Consider the following 26,904-nt stretch of genomic DNA (forward strand, 5'->3'; position numbering starts at 1 on the left):
AGAGATTCTGATCAGAGATTTGTTTGAGCTTAACACACACTTCCTAAATGTCAAAATCCTTGTGGTAAACCATCTTCTGTGGTTAAAAGACTAGCGGTGGAGTGGCTAGGGCATCTTCCAACATCACCTTGCCCTGGACACTGGCACTCTGATGTGATGGATGACCTGGGATTTACCACTTCACACCAGACACTGTGCCATTCACACTCAAATATTAAGACGATGAATTTGATACAGTTCTCACAAAAATAGCACCTACTTCTACTCTCATTTTGTACTATCAAATACAAAAGTGTGCCTCTCTATGAATGATAGTTTCAAGTGAATTTCCTCCAACCCAAAATCTGTCCATCTTGAAGAAAGCAATATGTAACACAGCACATACTACCTGCAAATGTATTGCACATGATTTACCTGCATATTTTGGAATATCTGAACAACAAAAACTATGAGCCCATCATTTATATTTTGTGATGAAGGAGAGTATGTATCCTTAAATGCAGTCCCCATAACTCATTGAAAACTTCAAGAAAGCTGCAATAAATGACCAGGCATCAGCGGGCTTTCAGAGGTAAAGAAATGCTCATGTTCGAGTGATGTCACTGAAACTTTGTGAAAGAGTTTCACATAATCAATAACTCAGATACTATTCGTTATCAAATTGACTACAAATGCGCAAGAACGAGAGAAAATGGCAGAGTTGATTGATAAGGAATGGCTCTCCAATGTGAAGAGGAAAGAGGTTGGTTGATTGTAACTAAACTTTCAGTTCAATCTCTCCGGAGAGCCTCAAGTTTCCTTCAATCAATTCTTCCAAGGAGCAGCATTTCCAGGGGCACACCCGAGGGGCACATTGTTCCTCCAGTCTCATTGGCCCTAAGGACATGCAGTTCTCTCGTCACAGGTATCCAGTGTTTTCACAGCCTCGCCAGAAACATTGCCTTATCCCCGTAATCGTCGTGTCTGTTTGCGTTTCAGCGATTCTCACACTCGCCTTCCCCACAAGACTTGCATGTCTCTCTTTACGGCTCAGCAGGAACTGACTTGAAATTGACTGGCAGATTTTTTTTTCCTCCTTCCTTTTGCCTTTCATTTCCATTAACTGTTGTTTTTTCTCATGCTTTGCTTTGAAAAAAATCCCAAATCCCCAAATTCCCTGATCAGGGACTAGCTTGTATAGTCCAAGTGATGGGAAACTGTAATATCAACAGATTTGCATTCTGCATTTTTGTTCACAAATAAGATAATGCTTATGAGCTATACGTTTGTACCATAGAAAGCTCCGATACAAGGCATAGACCTATACCCCCCCCCAAAAAAAAAAAAAAAAACATTTTAGTATTCTACCGGGCAACAATAACCTGAAAAAAATCGATCCAAACTTTCAAATTACAGACCACCTTCAAAAATTTGCTTCTTTGCAACATAATTGGCAAACCTACCTATTACAAATATATGCAATTTGAGCAGCAAAGTTTCTACAGGTCTGCATCAATCTGGGAAAGGTGTGGGGGGGGGGGGGGGAATATGCAGTGAAACTTGGCAGCTCTCTATCAATCAATAGGTTGGTGTGAGTCACTGGAAATTCTGGCAAGCTTTTTAAAGACCAGGAAGTCTTAGACACACCTTGTGCCCACCTGAATGCATGATGCCAGTCAATCTCCATTCTCCTGGGAGCGGGAGGCACAGCGGTCACTCCATGTCAAGGAGTCGGAAGACCAGTTCAAGTTCCCATATGCCTGTGTCCGATTACCAACAGGTAGCCAACCCCTTGGATCCTCTCAGTTCAAAGACAGAGGCTGATTCTGTACATAAGATTACCTGAACTTCTAAAAAAATTTGCTCAGAAAAAGAAAAATGTTTGCAACCAGAATCTTTACAATTTTAGAGATTAGAAAGATAGATGAGAGTTGTTTGCCTGCATAGAATGTCTACAGAATACCATAAATGACCTCACACACATACACATCATAAGTCACCGCAATAAAACAAGGGGCAACATCTCCACGAGGACATGCGAGATATGAATTACAATTCTCTCTCTTTTGGGGGTTTTATTACACAGCATCCAACCTGCTGCGCACGTTGCCATTCTGAGCAGGTACAAACTGTATATGCCATGGAAGGGGTCAGGAGAAAATGAATCACACGAGAGTGACCTGGAGGATTTCACACCACACCTGAAGAGGCACAAACCCCAGGGGAGAACCAGAGCTGGTCACTCTACCATGAATACCTCATGAATAATTTGAATATTTTACGAGAGATCAAAAACAATGATGTGCCACTGCGATGCTCGCCCCACTGAGTCCTGAATCGAGAGCTGATATTGCAGCTTTCCTTGAATCTATCTGCCCACATCCCATGCTGGGATATTACTTACACCTTTCTGTGTCCGCTAGTCATCCAAGATCCCGCATGAACGAATGCCACGCGAGGACAGAGCCGAATTCAGAATGATGTCTCCACTCTCACAGAAGAATACAATTTTAAAGGACTGATATTGCATCAGCAACAATATTTCCCGTGACTATGAACCATCTTCTGTGTGTCTCATTATGACAATTCCAATATTTTTTTTTTCGAAGTCAAACAGATAAGAAAAATGTGAGCAGCAGTAAAACTCAGATGAACAGCAAGTGCATGATTGCCACCTTCCATCAAATACATCGTATGTGGGACTGATATACAGGCATGAGACAGAGAAAAGTTGAGAAAAGAGGAGAGAGTTTGCGAGGGAGCGTAGCGACCGAGCGGGGGGAGGGTGACACCCCCCTCCCACGGTGAGGACTTTTTGAAATTCAAGGTATGAAAAAACTCATTTTAATGCATTTTACAACTGAAATTTACTATTGTTATGAGGTACATTTTACAGAGAAACATTGTGATAATTGAACTCATGAATGACACTTGCAAAATCTAAAGGAAGGAATAGTATGCTTAACTGTTGAATACCTAGGACCTACTCAAATGTGAGGCCATAATAAATCACAGTAATGTACACCCAGGTGACGTCTTGCTGGATTCAGTTCATACGGGTACAAAAAAAATAATAAATCACAGCTTAGCATTGCCATTGTTGGCTGTCTTTACCTTAGTCCATTAACAGTTTACAGTGCGCAGACCAGGCAAAGTATTGCTGATCTTGTACTTGGTCCATGTAGTCTAGTAGAGAATCATGTATGTAAGACAGCTGAAAATAAATCATACATGCAGCTCAGCACTGTTGACCGTCTCTACGTCCATGCAACAGCTAACTTAGACTGCCTATAATACCTTACAGGAGGTACAAAAATTTGTTGACCCGGTTAAGTCCATAAACAGCTAATGTAACGTTAGACCAAGCAAATGAAGTATTGTTGGATGAAGTCCAGAATGTAAAGCGAATCCTTGCGGCGGATGATGTATCACAAGTTCCAGGTCCCGAGGAAGTCGATTGACTCGCTGGCCTAATGTGGTTAGAAGACGAAACTGGTTCTGGGAGATCAACTTCATATTCCAACCACTGCCACTTGAACTTACTGTATTGGAGACATCTGTGTCAATATCTGCTACACGAGGCTCATCCTTATCGAGGGTCTAAGAAAGAAATATTCTCATCGGTCCACAAAATCACGATGACAAATGACGAAATGTAACGTTAGGTCACGCCAACGTAATCAGCGGTATACAAAAGCAGCGTATCGCGGCGTTGACCGAAAGATCGGTCTGTATCTGTCCGTCGGGGAATGTTCCGCGGAGACTGCGTCTGGCTTCACGGATCCCTAAGGAGGTCTACGCATCGCGTAGACAGAAAGATCGGTCTGTCCGGAGGACTCTTTTATATTTTGCCATAACGCTGTCCTCCGTATACGGAGGAGATCCGTGAAGCCAGACGCAGTCTCCGCGGAACATTCCCCGCCCGACGGACAGATACAGACCGATCTTTCGGTCAACGCATCGCACTGAATGCTGCGGCAGCATGCATGCCGAAGCTCCTTGATAGTAATGATACACGTACATGTAATTGCAGTTACAGCCTCACACACGTGTGCATCATATCACACCACACTGCAAGCTACACTGGGTGATTTCAAGTTCGGTGCTAGTGCTAGTGCTAGTGCTAGCCCCCGAATAACAGCGTTAAATCGAGCTCCAACACCGACGGTCAGATTAACGAGGCGATACCGATCAAAATTATCGATCACCAGCACTAGGTGTTGGAATCACAGCACCGCTAGCTCCGCGGGAATTGCGCGACGAAAAAAGTGATTGCGCGTGATTACAGTCAAATATTAAAAGATGTAGCCAAAACTGCTTAGTTTTAGGGACATAGTGGGGAAGAAATATTAAAATGCCACAAATTTCATCCACTCCCCAAAATACAACTGTCTTAATTTTGCTCCCAGGCTCAGATTTATGAAGCCATGTCGAGAGTGTTCGTGTACGTTACGTGGGCGACCACTGCAGTAGCATAGACTTTGCACGTAAAACGTGCATCTATTACGGACGTGAATAAGAGTTCTCGCACTGGTAACGCTAACACCAGCACCGAACTTGAAATGACGAAAATGTTAATCTCTAGGGGCTAGTGTTAGTCAATGGCGAAAAAGCACGTAAATCGCTAACACAATCGGCGGAGCTCGGTTCAGCAGACGACATTCAACACCGAGCCCAGCACCAGCAACCGGAAATACGTCATAATTTTGAGGTCAACTCCCAACACCGACGTGATTTCAAGTTCGGTTTTATCGCCGGTGCTAGTGCTGAGATAGCACTAGCACTAGCACTAGCACCGAACTTGAAATCACCCACTAAGTATAGTAGCTACAAGTTGATCGACACGCACGTTTCACATCCATTTCATGCATGAAACATGCAACATCGCACAGCTGCCCGCTGACAAAATGCACTCATCACCATTCACACACGGCGAGATATGGTGGCTGCAAAAAAAAAAGAAAGAAAGAAAGAAAAAGAGGAAAATCACGGAAATTTTCCCGACTGTGTATTTTCTCCCCAGAATTTCAAAATCCGCGGAAATCCGCGGATCCGCGGAGAAATCTCATGCCTGGATATATATTTAGCTGTGAAACTACACCATATCTGCCACTGGATTTTAATTTCTCGGTAAATCAAGATGGATGTATTTAGAGGAAGAAGAACAATGAACAGCAAAAAAAAATTAATAGTACAACCCTTTTTGTTAAAATCCAGTAATTCGTTTTCCATCACTCTTCTTTTGAAAGCATGCATAACTTGGGAAAAAGATTGAGATTGAAGAAAGTGGGCAACATCAGGTGACCTACTCAAGAATGTCATGCTAAGACTAGCAAAAGAGCACTCAACAAGTATGAAAAGAGGTATAAGACCCAATTCTGAAGACAGAACAAAAGCAAGTGCTTACTACTATGTTTCATCATTTTCCTGGTATATTTCATCTTTTTCCTGTTATGTTTCATCTCTTTCCAGCTACATTTCATCTTTTTTCCTGCTATGCCTTACCTAAGTTCACTGGAAGGATAGCACATTGTTGAGCTCTTGATGTCATTATCACTATCATCATTATCATATTTACATCATTTAGCTTTGGCCACTTTTTGCAAGGCACTTACATTTGCATAGCAGTGAAATGTCAACAGAGGGTTAAGGGGCTGCCTCTCGCGGCAACATTTAACCATGGCAAAGGCAAAGGCAAAAAAAAAGAAATGAAGGAATATATATTGTCGACAAGAATTGGAGGGTGCGGGGAGTTTCGGCTGATGCCACGGAGAGTGATTACTCGAAGCTTTCCCGTCGGTCACTCTGCCACTTAAGGACCTCATCAAAATTCAATCGTACTCGCGCGGCGAGGGACGGTGCTGCGAACCCAAGAAGAGCAGTTTGCCACTTTCCATCTGAGGGCGAAAGTGGCGAGTGTGCGGGGGAATGCAAATCATTTTCCGTATAGCACGGAATTGTGATGACATAGATATATCTGTAAATTTCCCATCATGCCTTAAAATGCTATCATATTTTCCCATTCACGGCAGCATCTGCAGGATAAGGAATTGAGCAAAAATCAGGTACACTACAACACAACGATGCATCTTCATGACATCTAAAGTCCTTCTCTTTTTTTTCCCATTTTTTTTCCCACAGGAAGAGCACTACTTAAACTAACTGTCCAGAGACTAGGAGCCCTGCAAATCAATGACTTTTCTATACCCTATTAACTGTGTCTATTCAGCCTTGCTGGGCTTCAAGCTAGCAGTGGGGGCTATTATATTGACAGAGAACTCTCACCCAGCAATTGTTATATCTATTGAGGCTCTCAACTAAGGAAGGGCATTGTTGCAAGGTTTGGATGTTGACACAACAAAGGCCATCTAATGTGCAAACTCTCTCCGTCGCTAGTCTTGGATCAGACCTTGCCCTTACCTGCTACCTGACAGAACTTCTGCTTCTGACTTTCAAAGAAGTAGGAGAGAATGCTTCACTGCTAGGTAGATCATTATACTGTCAGCATTTATTTCTTTGTGCCTGATACTGTTCTCATGCAGATGACTTGGTAGGATAAAATCTGAATGCTAGCAATGTCTGCACAATAATACTACTGGCATACAGACCAAAGGCAAATAATAAAGCATTTCATAACATAGAAATATCAATGTGCTATGCATTTCAGTGTGATGATTTTAAAAAAAAATTGTTGACAAGCATGTTTCTAGTTCACTTTGATGGCTCATTCTGTTAATGAACACTTCATACTGATTGCATAAATAGTAGTACGTCACTCCATATTTCTAGGATGACCCACAGCCACAGATACAGGGCTGGTGGTTTCCCTGGTGTTGGGGTTAATCCTGTAATGCATCTTTTGTTGCCTTCCAACCACCACACCAAAAAGTGCAGGGGATGGCAGGCTCCTCCGTCTGTGCACCCTATAGGACTCCACACACCCCAATGAGCATGGTTATTCCTGTTCCCATGCACCTGAGCAGTAAATCGTTAAACCAGTCATGGGTCTTTCATAGCCACACAAAAGCATCACAATGAGAACAGTCTCTTTCCAGACTTCAGACTTTGGTCCTCTGGAAGACAGGAGTTTATCCTATATGAGAGATGTTGTATGAAATATAGCACATATATTGTAGTTAACCCTCTTCTCACAAATTTCCTCAAATGTCACAAAACTAAACCTGCAATGACAGCTCTGGGTATTTAGAACATGGCAGTCATGTCAAAGTTTTGATCACAAGATCTGTATATCAAGATATGCATTGTAGGAATGAGAAGTACATTGACCTACAATGCATAATGTTTTTGTTTGATTCTCCAATTCATCCCTACAATCGTCCACATGCCCATAACAGACAAATGACAATTATGATATTCTACGAGAAAAAGTTACCATCCCTGTAAAGACAGCTTTAGGTGATCTCCCCCTCCCCCCTTCCTGGACAAAATGTGGTAAAGAATGGCAGTTATCTCCACTAGTGGCCTGATTGCTGCCAACAATGGACTCCTAGAAGGGTGCTGTGCACTTTCTAAGACGCAGCATCAGAAAAAAGGTGTAGGGGCGACCTTCATGGGGCGTTCCACAATAACCGGTGGTGCATAATCCGCATTTAACTGCGACATTATTCCTCACATTGCGGCCACATGCCATGCCCCATCGATCCATCTTAATCCACCTGCAAATTAACGGGTAAAGCCCATCAAATATTCATGAATGGCTCGGCCGCTCCACAGTTGGTCCAACATGGATGCGCTAGGACTCATTGTGCCACAGACAGCATATTATCCCACCTATTGTCGGGCTTTGCAAAGGGTGAAGCAGCTGAAATTGAGGGAATTATGTCTCTGAAAAGGTGCTCAGAATTGAAAAGACAGGGAGAAAACACATTCACCCAACATTGATCAATTGTGGCTGGCTTGATGAGAGGCTTGCACTTAGATCACAAGAAAATTGTGAAACACCACAGAAAAGGTGAAAATACACATAAACGCTAATGGTCTCACTCTCATCATTTCTCCAAACGTCCGACAATTACCTTCTGGTCATCCTGACACAATGCATGCTTGTGAAGTAATTTACACCGTCTCTAATTGCTTCAAACACTTTTATGCCTTCTCTTGTGGACGGGGAAGGGGGAAAAAAAAACAACTTTCGTGTACACAGCAATCTCACTGCACATCTTGGTAAAACTGCATACCACTTACAGTTGAAGTATTAAAAGAAAAATTGTATTCAACTTGCCAGTTGAAGTATTAAAAGAAAAATTGTATTCAACTTGAATCAATGAGAGAATCCTGCACTCTGAACTTACAGTATATTGAGTTCATACCAAATTTTACAAGAAGGACCTATATGATACTCTAGCAGATATGCATCTAAATGCTTGGAATTACAGGGCTTGTCACACAATGCTACATTAATGAGTGGTCTACACCAGGGTCTTTCTAACTTGTTCAGGATACGTAATACAGTGAAAGTTCTATTAAATGGTACTACTTCGCTGGGGAAGTTTGCTCAGGTTACGTACAGAGCATCTCAGCTGCTTTGCCACAAAAAATTTGTTGGAATGTATGCAGCTTCTCACCATTCCAAAGTGTAGGGCAAAGAATGGATGGAATTCCATCCTCTGTAAAGCTACTTGCTTGGCCCAACAGGTGTGGGAAACTTATTGCACATACTGCCAACGAATAGCAACTATGCAAAAACACGGCAGAGCCTTGCTTCAGCCACTCCTGCTTGTCAGGAGGTTAACTCCACTCCCCAGAAACTGAAACTAAATTTGAGTAGGAAGCCTCCTACATTCTGCCATCGAGCCAAATCCAAAAAGAACAGGTGGGACTTCTACGGATTTGCTCCCTACCATGCACTAATTTCTGTGCTGAAAGCAGGGTGAGAGCATATTTCACTCAAAATGTACAAATGCGCTTGCTGGTCCTCAAACAACTTCCAGCGACAGAATGTGCACCTTTTACACTCAGCACACTTTCTTTCTTCTACTTGTCTTCACCTTGCTCTCGCTCTTTCTCCTTCTACCCATTATGCTACTATGTGTGTACCCATGTCATATGTAACCTCAGTATCAATGCTCCATACAAGTACATTATTCTCTTTCATTCTCTGTAATTTCTCTGTTTAGATCCTTGACTTAGTAGTATTTCCCTGCAAGAATTATGTGCTGAGGTTAACAATAACAATATTCATACACAGTCATGATATTTCCACAATGCAAAATTCAATACCTCATGATTGGAAAGGGAGAGCTACAATTGTAGCAGCCTCAAAAGCTTTGACAATAAATGTGAAAATACCGCCCCATAATGTTTTGCCTCAAAAAGTGCATTTTCGAGGGAGGACAGTCAAATGGCAAGCATCTATCTGCCGAGACAGGACGTTGGAATAGACAGAGGGAAAACAGAACTAGTGGTAGTGTCATGGGAGAGGGGTGTACAAAAAAAAAGTGATTGGTGAATGCCTCTGAAAGCCCACTTGTGCCTTCTTCTTTCATTCTTCGGCAAAAAGGCGAAACCCGCAGAAATGCAGCAGCGAGGTGTGTTTGGTGTAACTCGAGTCAGCTGATGAAGTGTCTGTGCAAACAACGTGCTGGGATTTCACGCTCTTCCAAAGCCTGCATCTGTGGACTAATACGTCTGTCCTGGATGGGACACTGGCCCAGTGAAAGCCTCTCGCTAAAGTGAAATGAAAATCCGCCTATTTTAAGATGCCCTGAGAAACTGGGGATTGGGGATGAGGCCGAGGCACTTTGGGCCATCCAAAACCTTTATGGCAGTGACATTTAAACTGAGTTAATGTACTGCCTTGCCAACTTTTTCACTCAGTCAGCAAGTTTAGGAAGAAGGAACTAAGTCTATGTCTGCAGTGATCCGGTAGGTATGTTTTTTTTTTCTCCCAACAAGTTTCTGCAAACTTCCCCCGCCTGCAGAAACTAATTGCCGGGATCACTTCCAGAAGAATCTAGACAGGAAAACACACTTGTTGAATAATGTTTCGCATACTCTCCTACTGTGAGTCCTACATCTTTGGCTGAATATACTATACCTGGCTGCCTTGTTTCCACAGACACTAAACAAGAAAGCAAAATAAAATAGAAATATTGCTTGCTGACTCTCTTTCATTACACAGATCTCCATCACTTATAAAAATGTTTCCAACCACTCTGTTTAGAGTACTCGATGGAGCAAATTCATTCCACAATTCTTAGGAGATTGATATCTGGCACATCAAAGAATTCTACAGAACTGTCCTAAAAAGTCTCTGCATACTTTTCATGCAATGAAACATTGTCACAAATTGCTACGGCCGCATTCGGTGCATTTGCTATTCAGATCTTGTGCTGTCCGGGACAAGAAGGGCTTTTTGTTCGTATTTGATCTGCCGACAGCAAATCCATAATTTCTCTTTTATTTTTATTTGTATGGATGTAGACTACATGCTCCATGCAAACTTTTTTTCCATTCTGAAACTTTTATCTACTTTTTCCTCATAGTCTCCTGTTTTTCTTTCCTTTTACCATGCCATCATTCCTGTGTACGCACTTGAAACTGCGCCACTGCAGAGACACTAGCGTTCTGCTGCCAAACTCCGTAATCAACACATGTCGTTCCGGATATTGGCTGACAGCCTGCACAAAATGGAGATGAAGCTAACTCCCCCGTGGGGTGAGGATCATTTACCAACAAATTGATCACAAGAGTTGCGGGCGCAGATAACAAGGGCATCACTGCTGCCTGCAGGTGCCAGGGAAAGCCGATTGAAACTACAGATTACATGTGTACGCCGGTGTTTTTCATTCAATTCAATTCAATTCGCGTTTATTTCATTCAAACAGATAAAAAACATTCAGACATAGTATATAAATAAATTCAAGTTGACAATAAAAAATGTAACAGAATGTGGAGACAGCAAGAAAAACAAAGTTTTATAAGCAGCTGCCACCATAACAAAAGCATTTATAATAAGTCATATTAAATTTTACAAATAAATATGCATAGATATTAAAACCAAAGAGATTGAAAATACATATTCAACAATATACACATAGAGACAAAAACAAACAAACAACAAACACAGAGTAATACCCGAATGTGTAGATTACTTTTCTTTTCCCAATAAGAATAATTTAAATCTTCGTTTAAAAACATTTAAAGATGGACTCATTTTAATTGACTGTGGCAAGTTATTCCAAATTAGAGGTCCTCTATACAAAACAGAATATAAACCAACATTTGTTCTATTAAGAGGTAAATGATAATTCAGAGGATTTCTCAAACAATACGAATGAATAGCACTATTTAACTGAAACAAGGAAGAAAGACTTGGGGGAATACAATTTTTAAAACATAAATACATAAATACACCAATAATATATTTGTTCAATTCAAAAATATCTAAAACATTACATTTCATAAAAAGAGGTTTAGTGGAGGCAAGATAATTGGCGTGACATATAATTCTCACTGCTTTCTTCTGCAGACGGAAAAGTCTGACCATAGAATAATTTGATGTATTTGCCCAAGCAATGTTTCCATATTGAAGTTGACTTAATATAATAGCGTTATAAATCATGCATAAAATATTGTGAGGAAAATATCGTAATTTGTATAAAATACCGATACATTTAGAAATCTTATTGCAGACTGAATCAATATGTTTATGCCAAGATAATTTATTATCAATAATGACGCCAAGAAATGACAATGAACTCGTAATTTTTATAAGATTGTTATTCATATAAATTGCTGAATTCTGTATATCAATTTTCTTATTAGTAAAAATCATACATTGAGTTTTCTTCACATTCAAAACTAATTTGTTCATAAGAAGCCAATCATAAATTTTTTGAATCTCTTCATTAAAACGTAACAATAAAGTATTAATATTATCATCAGACATAAACATACTGGTATCATCTGCATATAAAATGAACTGTATTTTTTCTGTGACATTGCAAATATCATTGATGTAAATGAGAAATAAAAGTGGACCAAGTATTGAACCCTGAGGCACTCCACATCCCAGGCTACACAACTCAGATTTACATCTATTAACCAATACAAATTGTTTCCGATTATCCAAGTAACTTGAAAACAAATTGAACAAATTACCTCGGATACCATAAATATATAACTTATCTAATAAAATAGAATGATCTAAAGAATCAAAAGCCTTGCTTAAGTCTAAAAACAAACCAATAATTGATTGATGAGAATTAAGTGCATTAGTTACTTTTGAAATAAGGTTAATCAAAGCATGGGACGTGGAGTGCCCAGAACGAAATCCATATTGACATGGTGTTATTATATCATATTTGTCTAAAAATAACAGTAATCTATCATATATACATTTCTCAAGAATTTTAGAAAAAACAGATAACACAGATATAGGTCTATAGTTATTAACATCATGACTTGGACCACTTTTAAAAACTGGTATAACTTTGGCAATTTTAAGTTTGTTTGGAAAAATACCAGTGGATAAAACACAATTAAAAATGTCACATAAAGGATAACAAATCACGTGTATTACTTTTTTTACAACAGCTATATCAATGTCATCATAACCAGAACTTGAACCATTGTCACAATTACATACAATCTTTACAACTTCTCCTGGGGTAATAGGGCTAAAAAATGCTGTATTCTCATTTTTCTTTACAAACTGAGTATAGTTATCATTAGTACAGACTTGAATTGTGTTCTTCAAATACAAACCTACATTAACAAAATGATCATTAAAAACTTGAGCAATTTCTTTACTTTTTACAACTTTCCTATCATCTGCCATAAGATAATCAATACTAGATTGTACATTCCTTTTGCCCAAAGCCTTATTAATAAGTTGCCAAGTTTTTTTAATATCAAATTTAACTTCCCAAAACCTGTTCTTAAAAAAATCATTCTTAACACGCTTAATCTCATTATTCACTTTATTACGAAATTGCTTATACACCTTTTCTCTATAAATTGTTGGATTTTTAATGTATTTTTTATATAAAACATACTTCTTATTACACAATTTTCGTAAATCATTGTTAAACCACGGTTTATCTATACGGCGTTTACATCTGCACTTCTTTTTAAGAAAACATTTATCATATAAGTACATAAATTGAAAATAAAAATTATCATATGCAATATTAGCATCACAGTTATCCACATGCCAATTAACTTTCAATAATTCACCAAGAAAATATTGCATATTTCTCTCATTTATCAATCGTTTCTCAAAATATTCAAAATTAGTACTTTCACTCATTTTGTACCGCCTCAAACAAAAAACTGGAAAATGGTCAGATACATCTGCCAAAATAATACCAGATACCAAATAATTCATGTCATTAGTGAATATATTATCAATTAGCGTAGCTGAATGATTTGTAACACGTGTAGGAAAGTGAATAATTGGGTAAATAGCTTTAGTCATAAACATATCAAGGAATTCATTAACTTGTGGGCAAGAATGAATATCATATAAATTAAGGTTAAAATCTCCTGAAATATACAATAACTTATTTTCCTTAATAATATTATCTAATATTGCGTTCAATGAAAATAAAAATTGAGGCAAGAGAGCATTTGGCGGTCGATAAACAGTAGCAAATATAATATTTTTTGGTTTAAAATCAATTTCAATAAATATACATTCAATCCAGTCTGTGCATAAATCTAAATCAACTCTCTGTACAAAATTCAAATCATCGTGGATAAAAACACCAACTCCTCCCCCTCTGCGATTGTGACGAGAATTTCCAACAAAATTATAACCTTCAATATCAAACTTAGGATCATCACTTTTTAACCAAGTCTCGGAAATTCCAATAACAGAAAATTGTAAATCAATACCACTCAATAATGAACACAGATTATCAAAATTTCTTTTCAAACTTCTTGAGTTTAAATGTAAACAGGTGAAACCCTTCTTGCACAAAGACAAATTGCTATTATCCTCTAAAAATTCATTGAGTTCATTTGGAAGAAAACATTTTTTATTAGAGTCAGATGAATCATTACAGACAGAAGACAAATATTCATTAATTTTGAAAATATCATTTTCTTGAAGTTTTTGTTTATACAAATCAATATCAGGCATTACAAGGACAAATGTTACAAATTCAACCAAAAAAAAAAAAGAAAAAAAAAGAAAAAAAAGAAAGAATGGACACTTAACAAAAGAGAAGAATAAAGAAAACACAAAAATCAAAGAATCTCAAATTCAGACACAATGAGAGGAAAAAAAAGAAAGAAAAATATTAACCAGGTATGTGAATATCAGGAGCGAGTAAAAACCATCGGGGGTTATCGTAAAGATAACTCGCAAAATTACATGTACGTACATGTATATAACGATTGATACTGTTAGATACATATATAGTACTAGACAACTGAAGCATAACATTGGCAAAGTGTAAGGCTAAACGAGTTCAACGAATCATCTCAGTGAGTTCAGTTCAGACAAGTTTCTGATGGGTTTCTTGACCAGGCGACCATCGTCTTGCTTTACCATTGCAAAGATACGGCCATCTGAAGTCCATGAGGTAGTTACACTTGTGTGACGGGATGTCTGGGAAAGTAGATCAGCGTTTTTCTTTGTCAGATCTTCAACAATCACTATGCCAGAGCCTTTCAGCTTCCTACGGTTCCTCATCATCTCAAACTTGGCCTTGTAGGAAGTGAACTTCACAATGATGGAAGGTGGAGAAGCTCGACTCGCAGCGTTCGCGTAGGATGGCTGACCATCAGGCAACTGAGAACGACGACTAGGTAGGCGATGGGATCTGTCAATGTCGATTGGCCTGACAGTGACTCCAATGCGCTGGGCGATGTCACACACGACTTGGTCTGTGTTTTCACCTGGAGAAACCTTCACTCCTTGCAGACGGATGTTGTTCCTCCGGGAATATTGCTCGATGTGCTCAAGTCTCAGACTGGCATCCTGGATCTTCGCTGAATTGCTTTCGACAGATGACTCAAAACTGCGAAGCTGGTGAAGCTTGGAGTCGACGGCAACCTCCAGCTCATGTAGGGCTGCCATCTTCTCATCCAGCAGTTCACGGAATCTGTTTTCACTTCTCTCAATAACAGCATGTATCTTTATCCTTTCTGTCTCCATGGCTGCGGTAACTGCATTCTGAACCGCATTCTGAACTACAGCCTCGATGCTTTTGAGGTTATCTGGGCTCAGGCTGAACGTTTTGGGCAGGTGTGTCACCGTTGAAGGAGGAGTGCCATGAGATCTACATCTACCCTCTTGAACAGGCGTAAGAGAATGAGAATCAGACTTCATTCGAGGCCGTAGGTTGGGTTTTCTCGTATCAGTTTTGTCGACTGACATGATGAAGGTTTCAAGGTAAGTATGACCGATACACAGTGACACGAAAACACTCTGGTGGGACTATTTGAGAGACTAGTACGTATGACGTATACACTAACGCGAATACATAGGTATGGGACACGGTTTACGTTCAAACCTCTGATATGCGTGTTCAGCTGATAAACAAATTCCGTGTAAAGTAGATTTAGGTCCCCCGATGGTTTCAACAGGTTGTCGAGGTGAGTCTTTGCTACATCACAGGTAGTTGATCAATGATGCAGGTAGATTTAGGATTCTCACAAACACGGAAAACGGAGACTGAAACGGGTAGTCCCACGATCCCACGATCAATACGATGCAATAGTCCTGTCAGTGAGTGAGAGGGCTACGGTAAGCAAATATTACCAGTTTTTTTTCAACCTGTCTCCAATTACACTTGCTTCAAGAGCTTTCACATTAAAACAATAACAAGCAAAACCATTTCATGATACCACTATTAAAGATTACAACCAAGATGCATAAATCACTGAAAAAAAAAATGTTGTGTGCAACACAGAGCCAATGGAACTTGGTCAACTAGAAGTATGAGTGACATACAAATACACTCAATCATTGGTATAATGCACTATTAAAGTGAGTCTTGCAGATGAGACCAAAGCATTGAAGAATCAATTTCACTATTTTTATTTTAAAGAGAGAATTCAAACATACTCATAAAAAGACCAACTGAGTTTAAGCAATGATTGACAAATGTTTACGAATTATTATTAGTCAATCTATCACCTGGCTGGGAAAGATCCCTCTCATTCATTCATACATGGCCATGCAGGTGACTGCATATATCTGAACCTTGATACTGTATATGTTATGAACTGAATTAGAAATATTTGATTTCTCTTAAATTGTCTACTTCCCCTGCCTTGACAGGGCAACAGAACATTCTCTTTTTATCCAAATTAGTTTACTAATGCTCTCAATCTTGTACCGTAGGCCTACTCCTTTCATTTGACTACACTCATGCAAATTAACCTCTCTCTATGGTATGTGTATTTGCCATAAGACATAAACCATCCCTTCACTACATGGTGTTGTTTCTTGCAAATTTAACTTTTCAATACATATTTAAGAATTGCTCAGAACTAACAGACTAAGAGCATTTTTATCATGCTAAATCAAAAGTAACAGTTAAACCGTACAACTAATGTAGTATGCTACTCAAAATATTTATAAACTTGCCCTTTAATTACCCAAAATATACACAACAGATACACTAAAATGTGGTATAATGTGATGTGTACGCTTAAAGAATTCTGCAGCTCATTCCACAGCAGATCGTCTCTTATTTATTTCATTTCCATTCAGACAATAGGAAACACGGCGATGTGACGCCACCCCTCCTACACCTTCCCACAATGCTGGTATTTCTGGGCGTACAAGGTGGATAGATGGCGGAACTACTGCAATTTGACGCTAATTGATTAATGGATCCCCGTCTAAAACATGATGACAACCTCGGCAAGGCTCTCATCCCACTCAAAGCACTGTCTGACAAATTTCATTACCCCTCGGCCAAAGATGGCTCTTAGTGCATTTTAGGAGGTCCATCAATACGACAATCAAGGTCATAGAATTTCTCCTCACTCAGAAACGAAACAGGGGGAGAAAAAAAAGTACATGTACCACCGCTGTTGGAATATCGGAAGTGGAATTCATTTTTCACAAATGAGAAATCAGTAATGGCAAAGTCTCTGTTCGTATTGAGACAATTTAGCCCTCTGGATCTGAGGGGTACTGCCAGAAGTGGTCGGCATTCTATGCAACAATTTTGTTGATGAAGAGCCACCGAACGGCAAAATAAGAATGAAAACAACTGCATCCTTTGGCGCACAGTAATTTGATTTCTTAGCATCAAATGCACAACATGAGCACATGCAAGTCAGCTGAAAATTGTCCTTGACCTTGTCACGACATCACCAGGACCTCAACCATCTTCATGTAAAAGGAAATACTGAACTACATGGTGTAGTTACCCATTTCAAAGACCTGACAGATACCATGTACCAGTACAACTGTACACAACATTCTGCTTCCAAAAAGTTTTTGGGCAAAAAGAAAGAAAGAAAGAAAGAAAGAAAGAAAACAAACAAAAACAAAAGAAAGAAAAAAAGAAAAAGGCTCATAAAAGGCAAAGGCTGTTGAAAGCAAGGTTTCTTGATTTGCTCATTCTGTTTTACTTCTTTTTAAAAAGAACATGAAACCTAATTTTAAGACTGTACAGACTTATTCATGCAGGTTTGAAATGTGTAAATTGTGAAGTTCTTACTGCTCAAGTAAAAAGGTTCGAGCGTAAACACATTATCCCCTTAGCACTTCATTAAGCTTAATGAACAACAATAAAATTATTTTACAAAGCAAGCCAACATTGTGGACACAATCCACATACAAAATATGTGTTGAGCTATTCCTGACTGAAGAGACAACCCTTTTATGCATCATGAAATCTCTGCAGTGTCAAGAGAGCTTTTAGACTACCATTTCACCTAAAGTAAAAAGCGATGGGAGTGGAGGGCATCAAAATTTCATTCTTTTCCTCCACACAGCTAGGTCTGGCTTCTTTTCCTCTTCTTTCTCTCTTTTCTTCTATCTTAGAGTGTTGAAAAACTCTATAATATACCCCCTCCCATTATACGCCATCTATTTTAATAGCCAGTCTAATTTTTTTTTTTTTTTTGCGTGTGTGAATCGGGACTTCCCAACATTTTCGCGAGTGATTGAATTCACGATTGTAAAAACACAGTCTGACTAAGACATGTATGCGTGATGTCACATTCATGTCGTGATCAGAGTTGATATTTTTTGTGTCTTTTTAAATTCCTGAATAGCACGCAACATAAATTTCTCAAAAATAAAAACCTCAAGAAATATTCGGTACATACAGTTTATCAGCACAGCACATGCACACACTGCACATATGTTTGGATGAGTTTCAAAAGCAGATGGGTGCAATATGTAGAGTTAATAGTTAGGGGAAAATATCAAAAGAGGTACAGAAAAACACACGACAGAGGATAAGGAAAGAGTGGGGACAGAAAAATGAAATAAAAAGAAAGGAAAAGAAACATTAGGTTGCATAACCTGTACATACATTAACAAATGTACACAATTGCTTTATTCTATAGATTTTTTTCAATAACTCAATGAACTTGTGTTCATAAAAATTGTGAACAGAGCATAAAATCAAGAAATTCTCTTCTTAAATGCATGTATACAAGCTACAATTTGTATGTGCCTCTTGGAATAGCAAAGTAAAAGATACATGCAACCAAGACAACATAAACGGACCAAGTGAGTGCACAGAACTAGAGTCATGTACAGTACAGTATCTGGCAAGCACCATTTCATCAGAAAACTGAAGGCCACCACATGATCAACAAACTGCTTTCAAATAGCTCCATTTAAACAGGTAGAGTAACTTGTACTCTAATCAACTGACTTTCCATCACAGTAATTCATCCATGCATAAATCAGGAAAAAGTACTTTGGTTGTGGCTGCATGTAAATCCCTAGAGGCAATGATGGTTTGTGAAATCATGATGCATGAATTCAAACTTGCAAACATCTGTAATCTCTTCCCTTTACTAAACAGAGTAAAGGGACAGAGGTCAGGAAATGATAAATGCCATCTTTCATTGTGCTGGGTTAGTGACCTCCTCATATCTTTATGCTAGAATAATTCCTAGTCTATCACAAACTCAGAAAAAAGAAAAATCTAATTTTATTGCCATTTTTGGGGTTCCACACAAAATGAAAAATTGCTGCGTGTACACTGATTATTGCATTGATTTGCCATAGTGTATACATGTAAATGTATCTGCATTATACAATATGTTTGATCTGAGCTGACAATGTAGTAGTATAAAAAATGTGGCATAATGATGTCAAAGAAGCAGAAGGTACATGCTTACCATAACTTTTCAATAGACTTGTCACTTACTGTGTGATAAGATGCTACTTATATTTGTCCACAGTATAATAAAAACACTATTACCGTGTGCATGAAAAATTTCACTGAAAATGATAATCACATTGAAGTGGATAAAATGGCCCAGCGAAAACATCTTCAAGCACTCTTGCACAAATGCTGTTTCAAAATGAAACCAAAGAATCTCATAGAATTGCAATACAAACTACACTGTAATTACAAATCATAAAATCTTCAATCTAGCGTAACAAGAAAGTCACTGAGACATTTAAACTTTTAAGTAACATGTCATTCAAGTTTTAATGTACCAGGTATGCATTAGAAAGAGAAACGCTCTATGGATAGTCTTGAAAATCTAAGACATTTATACCACCACACATTGCTGTCCACCACAGATGTAGCTCGAAATTGATTCTGGATACACAACTTCTGACAAGATACCATGTACATAATGTATGGTGAGAAGGTATACCATGCATTGTATTATGTTTGCTGTACCCCTCCTACGGTATACACTATAAGTGCGCCATATTTGGCGAGTCTAATTCATCATAAATTGGAACTTCCCCACGATTTCATGAGTGGTTACATTAGCGATTGTATAGTACAGCAATGGTATAAAAAATGTGTATTACTATCATTCACTAGTTTTCATAAAGCAAAACTAGCAATCCTGCATTGAAAACAAAAGTGCTATAAACTTACGAAAAAGTGTCGACATTGCCATTCCTGTATTATTGAAATAATTCTAGGATCATTTAAATGTTCCTAAAGTAGACATTCAAGGTATTCAAAGTACATGTATACAATGTACACTCACATAAACATGATTTAGACACATACAATTTGTACACAATCATGTTTGCGTGCTATGCATGTGTCGTACTGTACTGCTACATATAAACAGGTATAATGCAGCTCATTCACGATTAGAGTTGATAGTTTAATATGTTGGAAAATTTGTGAATAGAACCTGATGCGCGAAATTCACAAAATATATGGCGTAAACCTTGCATACAGCTGTACGATTCATCTACTGTTCCCTACTCATATTGTAAAACTGTTATTTTCATTTTCCCAAGGTACAGTGAACAGTTGTATGTCTGCTAGAGGGAACACACCGTTCTTCTGCATAAATAGGCACAACAGCCACTATTCCACAGAAGGAGGTTTACACCATCGTCTAAACCAAGAACCGCACAGCGGGGAAGAGATCTGTCTTTGGTCGCTGCCACGTGGGTTAGTTTTGACAGCCTGCTTATTTTCCTCAGACTCTGGTATGCCTGGTATGAAATCTTCAGGCTACCTCGCCTATTCCTCTCCAATGAACAATCCCGCCTGCTGTGCACTCTCACCGTAGACATTTATACTGCAGGCCCAAAAGATGAAGTGATGGGTACCGGTAACCAATCCTACTACTAATTACGCTTTTACATACCACAGGACTTATTTATATTTTAAATTCATAGAAAATTAAAACAAGTAAATTTACTAAAAACCTGACCCAAGATAGATTGTATGTTTAAGTGAATTTATCAAAGGGCAAAAATGAGGAAGAAAAAATGTGAAGATTTTTCAATAAAATCTACTGTTTTGTTTTTGCTTGAACAATAGAGACACTGCAAGGGATTGGAGTGACTGAGCCCCAAGGGAGCGAAGTAGGGGGAGGGGGAGGAGGTGTGGAAGAGGAGGGGTGTCCCCCTTCCACTGTAAGGAACTTTGGCAATTGCAATCTGGTGCATTCATACTTTAAAACAGTTGTCACTATTATGACTGAAGTTCTATGAAACACCCCCTCCTGGTCTTGCAATAGTTATCAATCATAGTTGTTCCACAAACCAATTGTAATCCAATATACAGTATCTCTTTGCTTGAGAACTGAGAAAGATTTTCACTGGTTAAGCTTTGCGCAGGCGGGATAATCTCGAAACTTGGGGCTTGGGTACATATCATATATTCAGAATATCAGAAATTTTGAAGACATTTTTTTTTCCTTTCTATTTTTGAGATTCGGCATGAGAATCAGTTCTTAGAGTGAGTCAGTCAGAATTGGGTGAATTGTGCAAGTCTCAAGCTCAATGCATGAGAGTTTGCAGCCCTGCATTCAGATCAAGATTTGCATTACATTTCCATTCTATTTGATTGCATAATGACCAAAATTAGATATTATGCAATGGAACATGTATGTGTGTACACACATTGTGCATATCCTGCATAAAAATATAATGCCAATACAGAAACGGCTTTCAATGGGAAGTGAGGGCAGACAATGATTTATTCCACGTTGTTAGGACCGTGTTGCAATGTTTGTTTCAAAGTTTCAAAACATTCAATCCTTATGGAATTTTGCATGCAAAATCAAAATAGATGTTGAACAATTTTAACAATGAGCATTATGCAAGCAATATCAGTTACAGAGCTCTATTTATGGTAAGATGATAAGTTACAGAGCTCTGTACACATGTACAATTGTACAATGTATGTGTGCCAAGCAACCATGACGATTTATAGCTCAGTGTCATTCAGATGGTTGCAAAATGTAATTCTTGACTTAGCTACTGTAAAAGTGGAAATTTTCGCGGTGTTTAAATTTTCGCGCATATGTTCCTGCGTGGGATGTCTTGATTCCGCGGAATTAAAAAAACATGCGAAACTCTTCTTACCCGGCCAAGCTCGAAAAATTTAGTTGCGCGAAAATATCCACTTTTACAGTATAGATCTACAGGGCGCAACACTAACTTTTTTTCTCTTTGGTGGCCCTCGAATTGACGAATGAAGTGATTTCTTCTGTAAAATGCAACATTCACATGCGTGTGTCATTTTATGTCAGGAGGATTCCTTTACTTTACAATCGATTGTTTTTTCTTCACGATCGATATGTCACTGGAATCTTATTCTTACAGTTTTAGTTGAAGACTGGAAGGATTGTTCAGGCTATCAAACAAACTGTGAGTGTACCAGTGTACCACCAACAATTCCAGCTCCAGTCAGTGGGATTTTTAGTTGCACATTATGTAATAGTTTAGTATACAGATGTAGGGCACTCGCCCGGCTCGGCACTTCACTTCAGGCTTTGTGACACACACACACACACATGCACACCCTTTCATAGATCTGTTTTAAAAGTTAAAAGAATCTTTAGCCACAGGAAGAGTGAAAGAGGCAGATGAAGAGGACGAAGAAAAGAGGAGGAGGAGCAGAGCAGAGCAATAGACTCCTAACTACATAAATTGACAGCGTCGTGGGATGGGGAGCGCTTGAGCGCTTCCCGCTTGTACTGTTGTATCAAAATCGAGGAACTGACAAAAGTGTAGCCCGCTGTGCATGGCGGTGTCTCGAACATGAACAACCTAGCTAGCCGGTAGCCTCCCACCACCGCAACTCAATGAGTCAATGACTGCAATACTCACCAACAATTCAACTTTTTGACATTCTCTAGGTCTGATGCTCGTGCTTTTGCAAGCACCATGCCCTCTGTCAGCTTCACCATGGTCGAAGAATAATGTGACTCTGATGTATGTGGAGAGAAATATCAACAAATTCCGCGAACAAAGTTGTAGTGGAACCAGCAGCTTGCAGGGAAGCTCTCGAGGAATAGTACTAGACTAGTATAAACGATGTGGGCTTCAAATCGACGCGGCGTTTGCGTTGCCCTGACAAAACAAGGACGCACGTACGTTGGCTAATTTAGCCGTTTCGGTCGGTTTTCGTCGCGTTAGTCGCCGATTCTCTCTCTTCACCACCAGCGGTAGGTGAGCTACTTTTAGCCACTAACGTGCGGGCGGATGTATGGATGGTGCGATCTCACTCAGTCCCTTGTACACGATCGCTGGCTATGTAGAGCTGAAGTCTTTCTCAAAACATAACACTAGGGTTTACGTTGTTGGCAACTACATGCCTCATTCATAACTGTTGAAAGTTCGCGCGTGCACCAGCTAATAGCTACAACTCATCCTTCTGCAATCTGCTCATCCCCAGCGTTGCGGGGAGGCTAACTCCCTGTTGGCCGTAGCTAAAATCGCCGCCGCATCGGCGATGAGTGTGCGTATTTACCCGGCATGCATTTCTCGAGGAGGTAAGTGCACTAACGAGTTTTTTCATTGGCCACAAAATTTGGTAGCAGGAAAAGTTAACCCAATCGCAAAATGTTTTCGTTAACTATCTTATAGCGGCCATTTTAAAGTGAGAGGACAACAAACGCTTGAGCTAGCCAGCTACACACAACACGCACGAGCTTGCAGTTTTACTGAATGCTGTATGCTAAATATTGCTATGCTATGCGCTGCGCTGATACCTAACGAGTTACACTAGACCTCTATTGCGGATGTGTTTTATTAGCAGATCGGATCCGGAACAAACATGACAAATCCAGCAAGTGTGTATCTAGAGACTCCCCGTCTGAACCAGCGATCGCATCGGTATCGTAATCGTATCAACAATCAACCATCAAAATTAGTTTTGTAACAATATTAGGAGGCGGAGGCGGCCAAGACTTCAACAAGGTAAGGTCGTACTCATACTCGTATCGTATGTCGAGTGGGGGTTGGGGGGCATTTCAGCTCAGTGAATCATGAAGCGTTTTGTGACAAATATCAGGGAGCTTTAACGTTAGATTTTGAGGCGCGGACGTTTGAGATGACGAGTGTGATGGACGTTCTCTCTCCTCTCCCCTGCATCGCGTTGTTAAGCTGCTGCGTGCTGGGACGCAATGTATAAAAAATAAAATGGCGCCCCCATATGATCGGTGCATCAAGTACAGGAAGTAGTTCTCTGCGTTGTTGCAAACTGTGCGGACGTAAAAATAGTCCAGGGCCCTGTTTCATAAAGCTGTTTGTAAAGTTATGAACAACTTACGAGCGACTGGTGATCAGTTCTTGTGCTGAATTATGGAAATTCTGATAAGTATAGGTCTAGCACATCAGAACTTATCACCAGTCGCTCATAAGTTGTTCGTAACTTTACGAACAGCTTTATGAAACAGGGCCCAGTACGCGTAGTGAAAAACTCAGGCGACGCAAGCTAAAAATTGATCGACTTGACGCGCGCTTCTGCGCATGCTCAGACTCTAGTCAGAGCATGTTTTTTTTCCTTTAAACGTCCGCGCATCTAAAAATAAAAATCTAAAGCTCCCTACAAATTACAATGTATAATGAACTGTGTAACGTTAGTGTCTAACAAGTTAGTTAGATCAGAATTCAGAATCAGATCTCACGTTACTACCATAAAATTTACTAGTTAACGTTAACTTGTTAGAGTAAAAGCCCCAATTTTCGGACACTGACTTAAGCTTTTTTGCAATATTTATTCAGTAGTAGAGTAAAAGCCCCAATTTTCGGACACTTAAGCTTTTTTGCAATATTTATTCAACTCAAATAATTTTCCACAAAATGAAATCTATAATAATGTTTGTTACAAACATATATCAAACTAATTTTTCCCAATATTGATTTTGTTAAACCGATCATAAAATTTCACAAAATCCCCAAATATTATCACCTTGTCAATTACCCAAAATTGGGACAGCGTCTCCAAAATACGGACACTCGTGCAATGTCAGTACGCATACAAGGCCGCTGAAAAATCCGCGCGCGCCATACCTTGTTGACGCAAGTTTGCATTGGAGATGTTGCGGCACCTGTTCGTGTCCGAATTTTGGGGACTCTGCACTTGCATTCAGCCCCTGTACATTCATTCACTGCATTGGCACGTACGGAGATTTTGTTTTTCTTTTGTGTTTTTGAGGATACCATCACACTCTGAGCTTGAAAAATCTCGCAACTGAACGGCGTAATTTTCAATTTTTAGCGCTTTCTCGGCGACCCCGATTCTTAACCCGGGCCCTAATTTGTGCGCGCTTTGGAAAAGTCGCGGCGATTCCGCGATTTTGACTGCAAAATTTGGGATTTTGGATGGATTTTTGGAGGTGACTCAGGCATTTTCGTGTGGTGAACGAGTGTGCTAGTGTGCGAGTGATATGCTTGTGCTGTGACAGTCGACTTTGCTGCCTTGTGATAAGTGGTAAGTGTCCGGATATTGGAGGCCGTCCGAAAATTGGGGTTCTTACTCATAAAATTTCACAAAATCTCCAAATATTATCACCTTGTCAATTCCCCAAAATTTGGACAGCGTCTCCAAAATTCGGACACGTGCGCAATGTCAATACGCATACAAAGCCGCTGAAAAATCTGTGCGCGCCATACCTTGTTGGCGCAAGGTTGCATCGGGGCTGTTGTGGCGCCTGTTCGTGTCCGAATTTTGGGGACTCTGCACTTGCATTCAGCCCCTGTACATTTATTCACTGCATCGACACGTATGGAGATTTTGTTTTTCTTTTGTGTTTTTGAGGATACCATCACACTCTAAGCTTGCGATAAGCAAGAAATCTCGCAACAGAACGGCGTGATTTTTTCAATATTCAGCGCTTTTTTGGTGACCCCTATTCTTTACACGGGACCTAATTCGCGCTCGCTTTGGAAAAGTTGCGGTGATTCCACATTTATGACGGCAAAATTTGGGATTTTAGATGGATTTTTGGAGGTGACTCAGGCACTTTCCTGTGGTGAACGAGTGTGCTAGTATGTGAAACGATGTGATATGCTTGTGTTGTGACAGCCGACTTTACTGCCTTGTGGTAAGTGGTAAGTGTCCGGATATTTGAGGCCGGCCGAAAATTGAGGTTCTTACTCTAGTAAGAGGGTGTCCAACACATCGACACCCGAATGTTTTTCTATCAATAGATAAAATTACTTAAAATATCTCACAATTTGCCTGATATTTTACTCACATGTAAAGAAAACACTCTGAATTCACAAGCGCACGTTAAAAATGTGATTTGCAGTGTTACATGCTCCTAACTGCGACCAGCCCCAACGCTACGCGTTGGCTCCCACAATATTATACTATAGTATAACTACAGTATGTACAAGGAGCGCTCCGGGGTTAACACGCTCCAAGAGTCCAGACCAAGATAACTGCTTCAAACGCGTGGGTTATTTTGATGCACTCAGTTGCGCCGTAATTTTGAAATCAACACCCCTACCCTCCATTGACAATACGTGTGTGTGAAATGCATGTAATGCTTTTCCAATGTGCATTTATAATTTACGGTATTGTTTTGCTGTTGATCTTTTTTATTATCGTGTTTTTCAGTAATATTTTGACATTATCAAATCCCCAGTTAAGAATGCAAAATCACTGTACGCAGTCTCATGCTTGAAACTAAGTAAAATAGTTACTAAGTTCGTTTAATCTATTTTGGTGTGATACAACTTCATATCGTAAATTATCATATGAAGACAGATGTTAAAGATCTTGAATCCCCTTGGATTCATCAAAATTTGATCCCAAGTTTTAAAAAAGGTGTTTCAGCGGGAGAAATTAAATCTCAAGCGGGAGAACGGGAGATTTTGCGAAAATGGGCTTTTGGCAGGAGACCTCCCGTCGAAAGTGGGAGAGTTGGAGTCTCTGTATTTGCGATTGAATCTCCAGACTGACATTTTAAATGGATAAGATGATTATTTGACAGTGATTTTTTTTTTTTCATGCTCTAGTCTGATCCTTTATCTATTGCATGTGCACACTGCAGGGCTGAACCTTGATATCCAGAAGAGGCTGA

General features: G+C 39.5%; 1 protein-coding gene across 1 annotated transcript in view; it reads right to left on the reverse strand.

Annotated features, from left to right (window-relative positions):
* LOC139740315 (cilia- and flagella-associated protein 410-like) overlaps positions 1-22,883 on the reverse strand; it is a 97,786-nt gene extending 74,903 nt beyond the window's left edge. Inside the window, exon 1 of the mRNA XM_071650909.1 lies at positions 22,700-22,883. Within this exon, the coding sequence (XP_071507010.1) occupies positions 22,700-22,779 (80 nt within the window). The 5' untranslated portion in view covers positions 22,780-22,883. The remainder of the gene's footprint in view (positions 1-22,699) is intronic.
* Between the last annotated feature and the right edge of the window lie 4,021 nt (positions 22,884-26,904).

The sequence above is a fragment of the Diadema antillarum genome, unplaced genomic scaffold (assembly GCF_040938485.1).
Source record: "Diadema antillarum isolate AM-2024a unplaced genomic scaffold, OU_Dant_1.0 seq00000847_RagTag, whole genome shotgun sequence".
NCBI lineage: Eukaryota > Metazoa > Echinodermata > Echinoidea > Diadematoida > Diadematidae > Diadema > Diadema antillarum.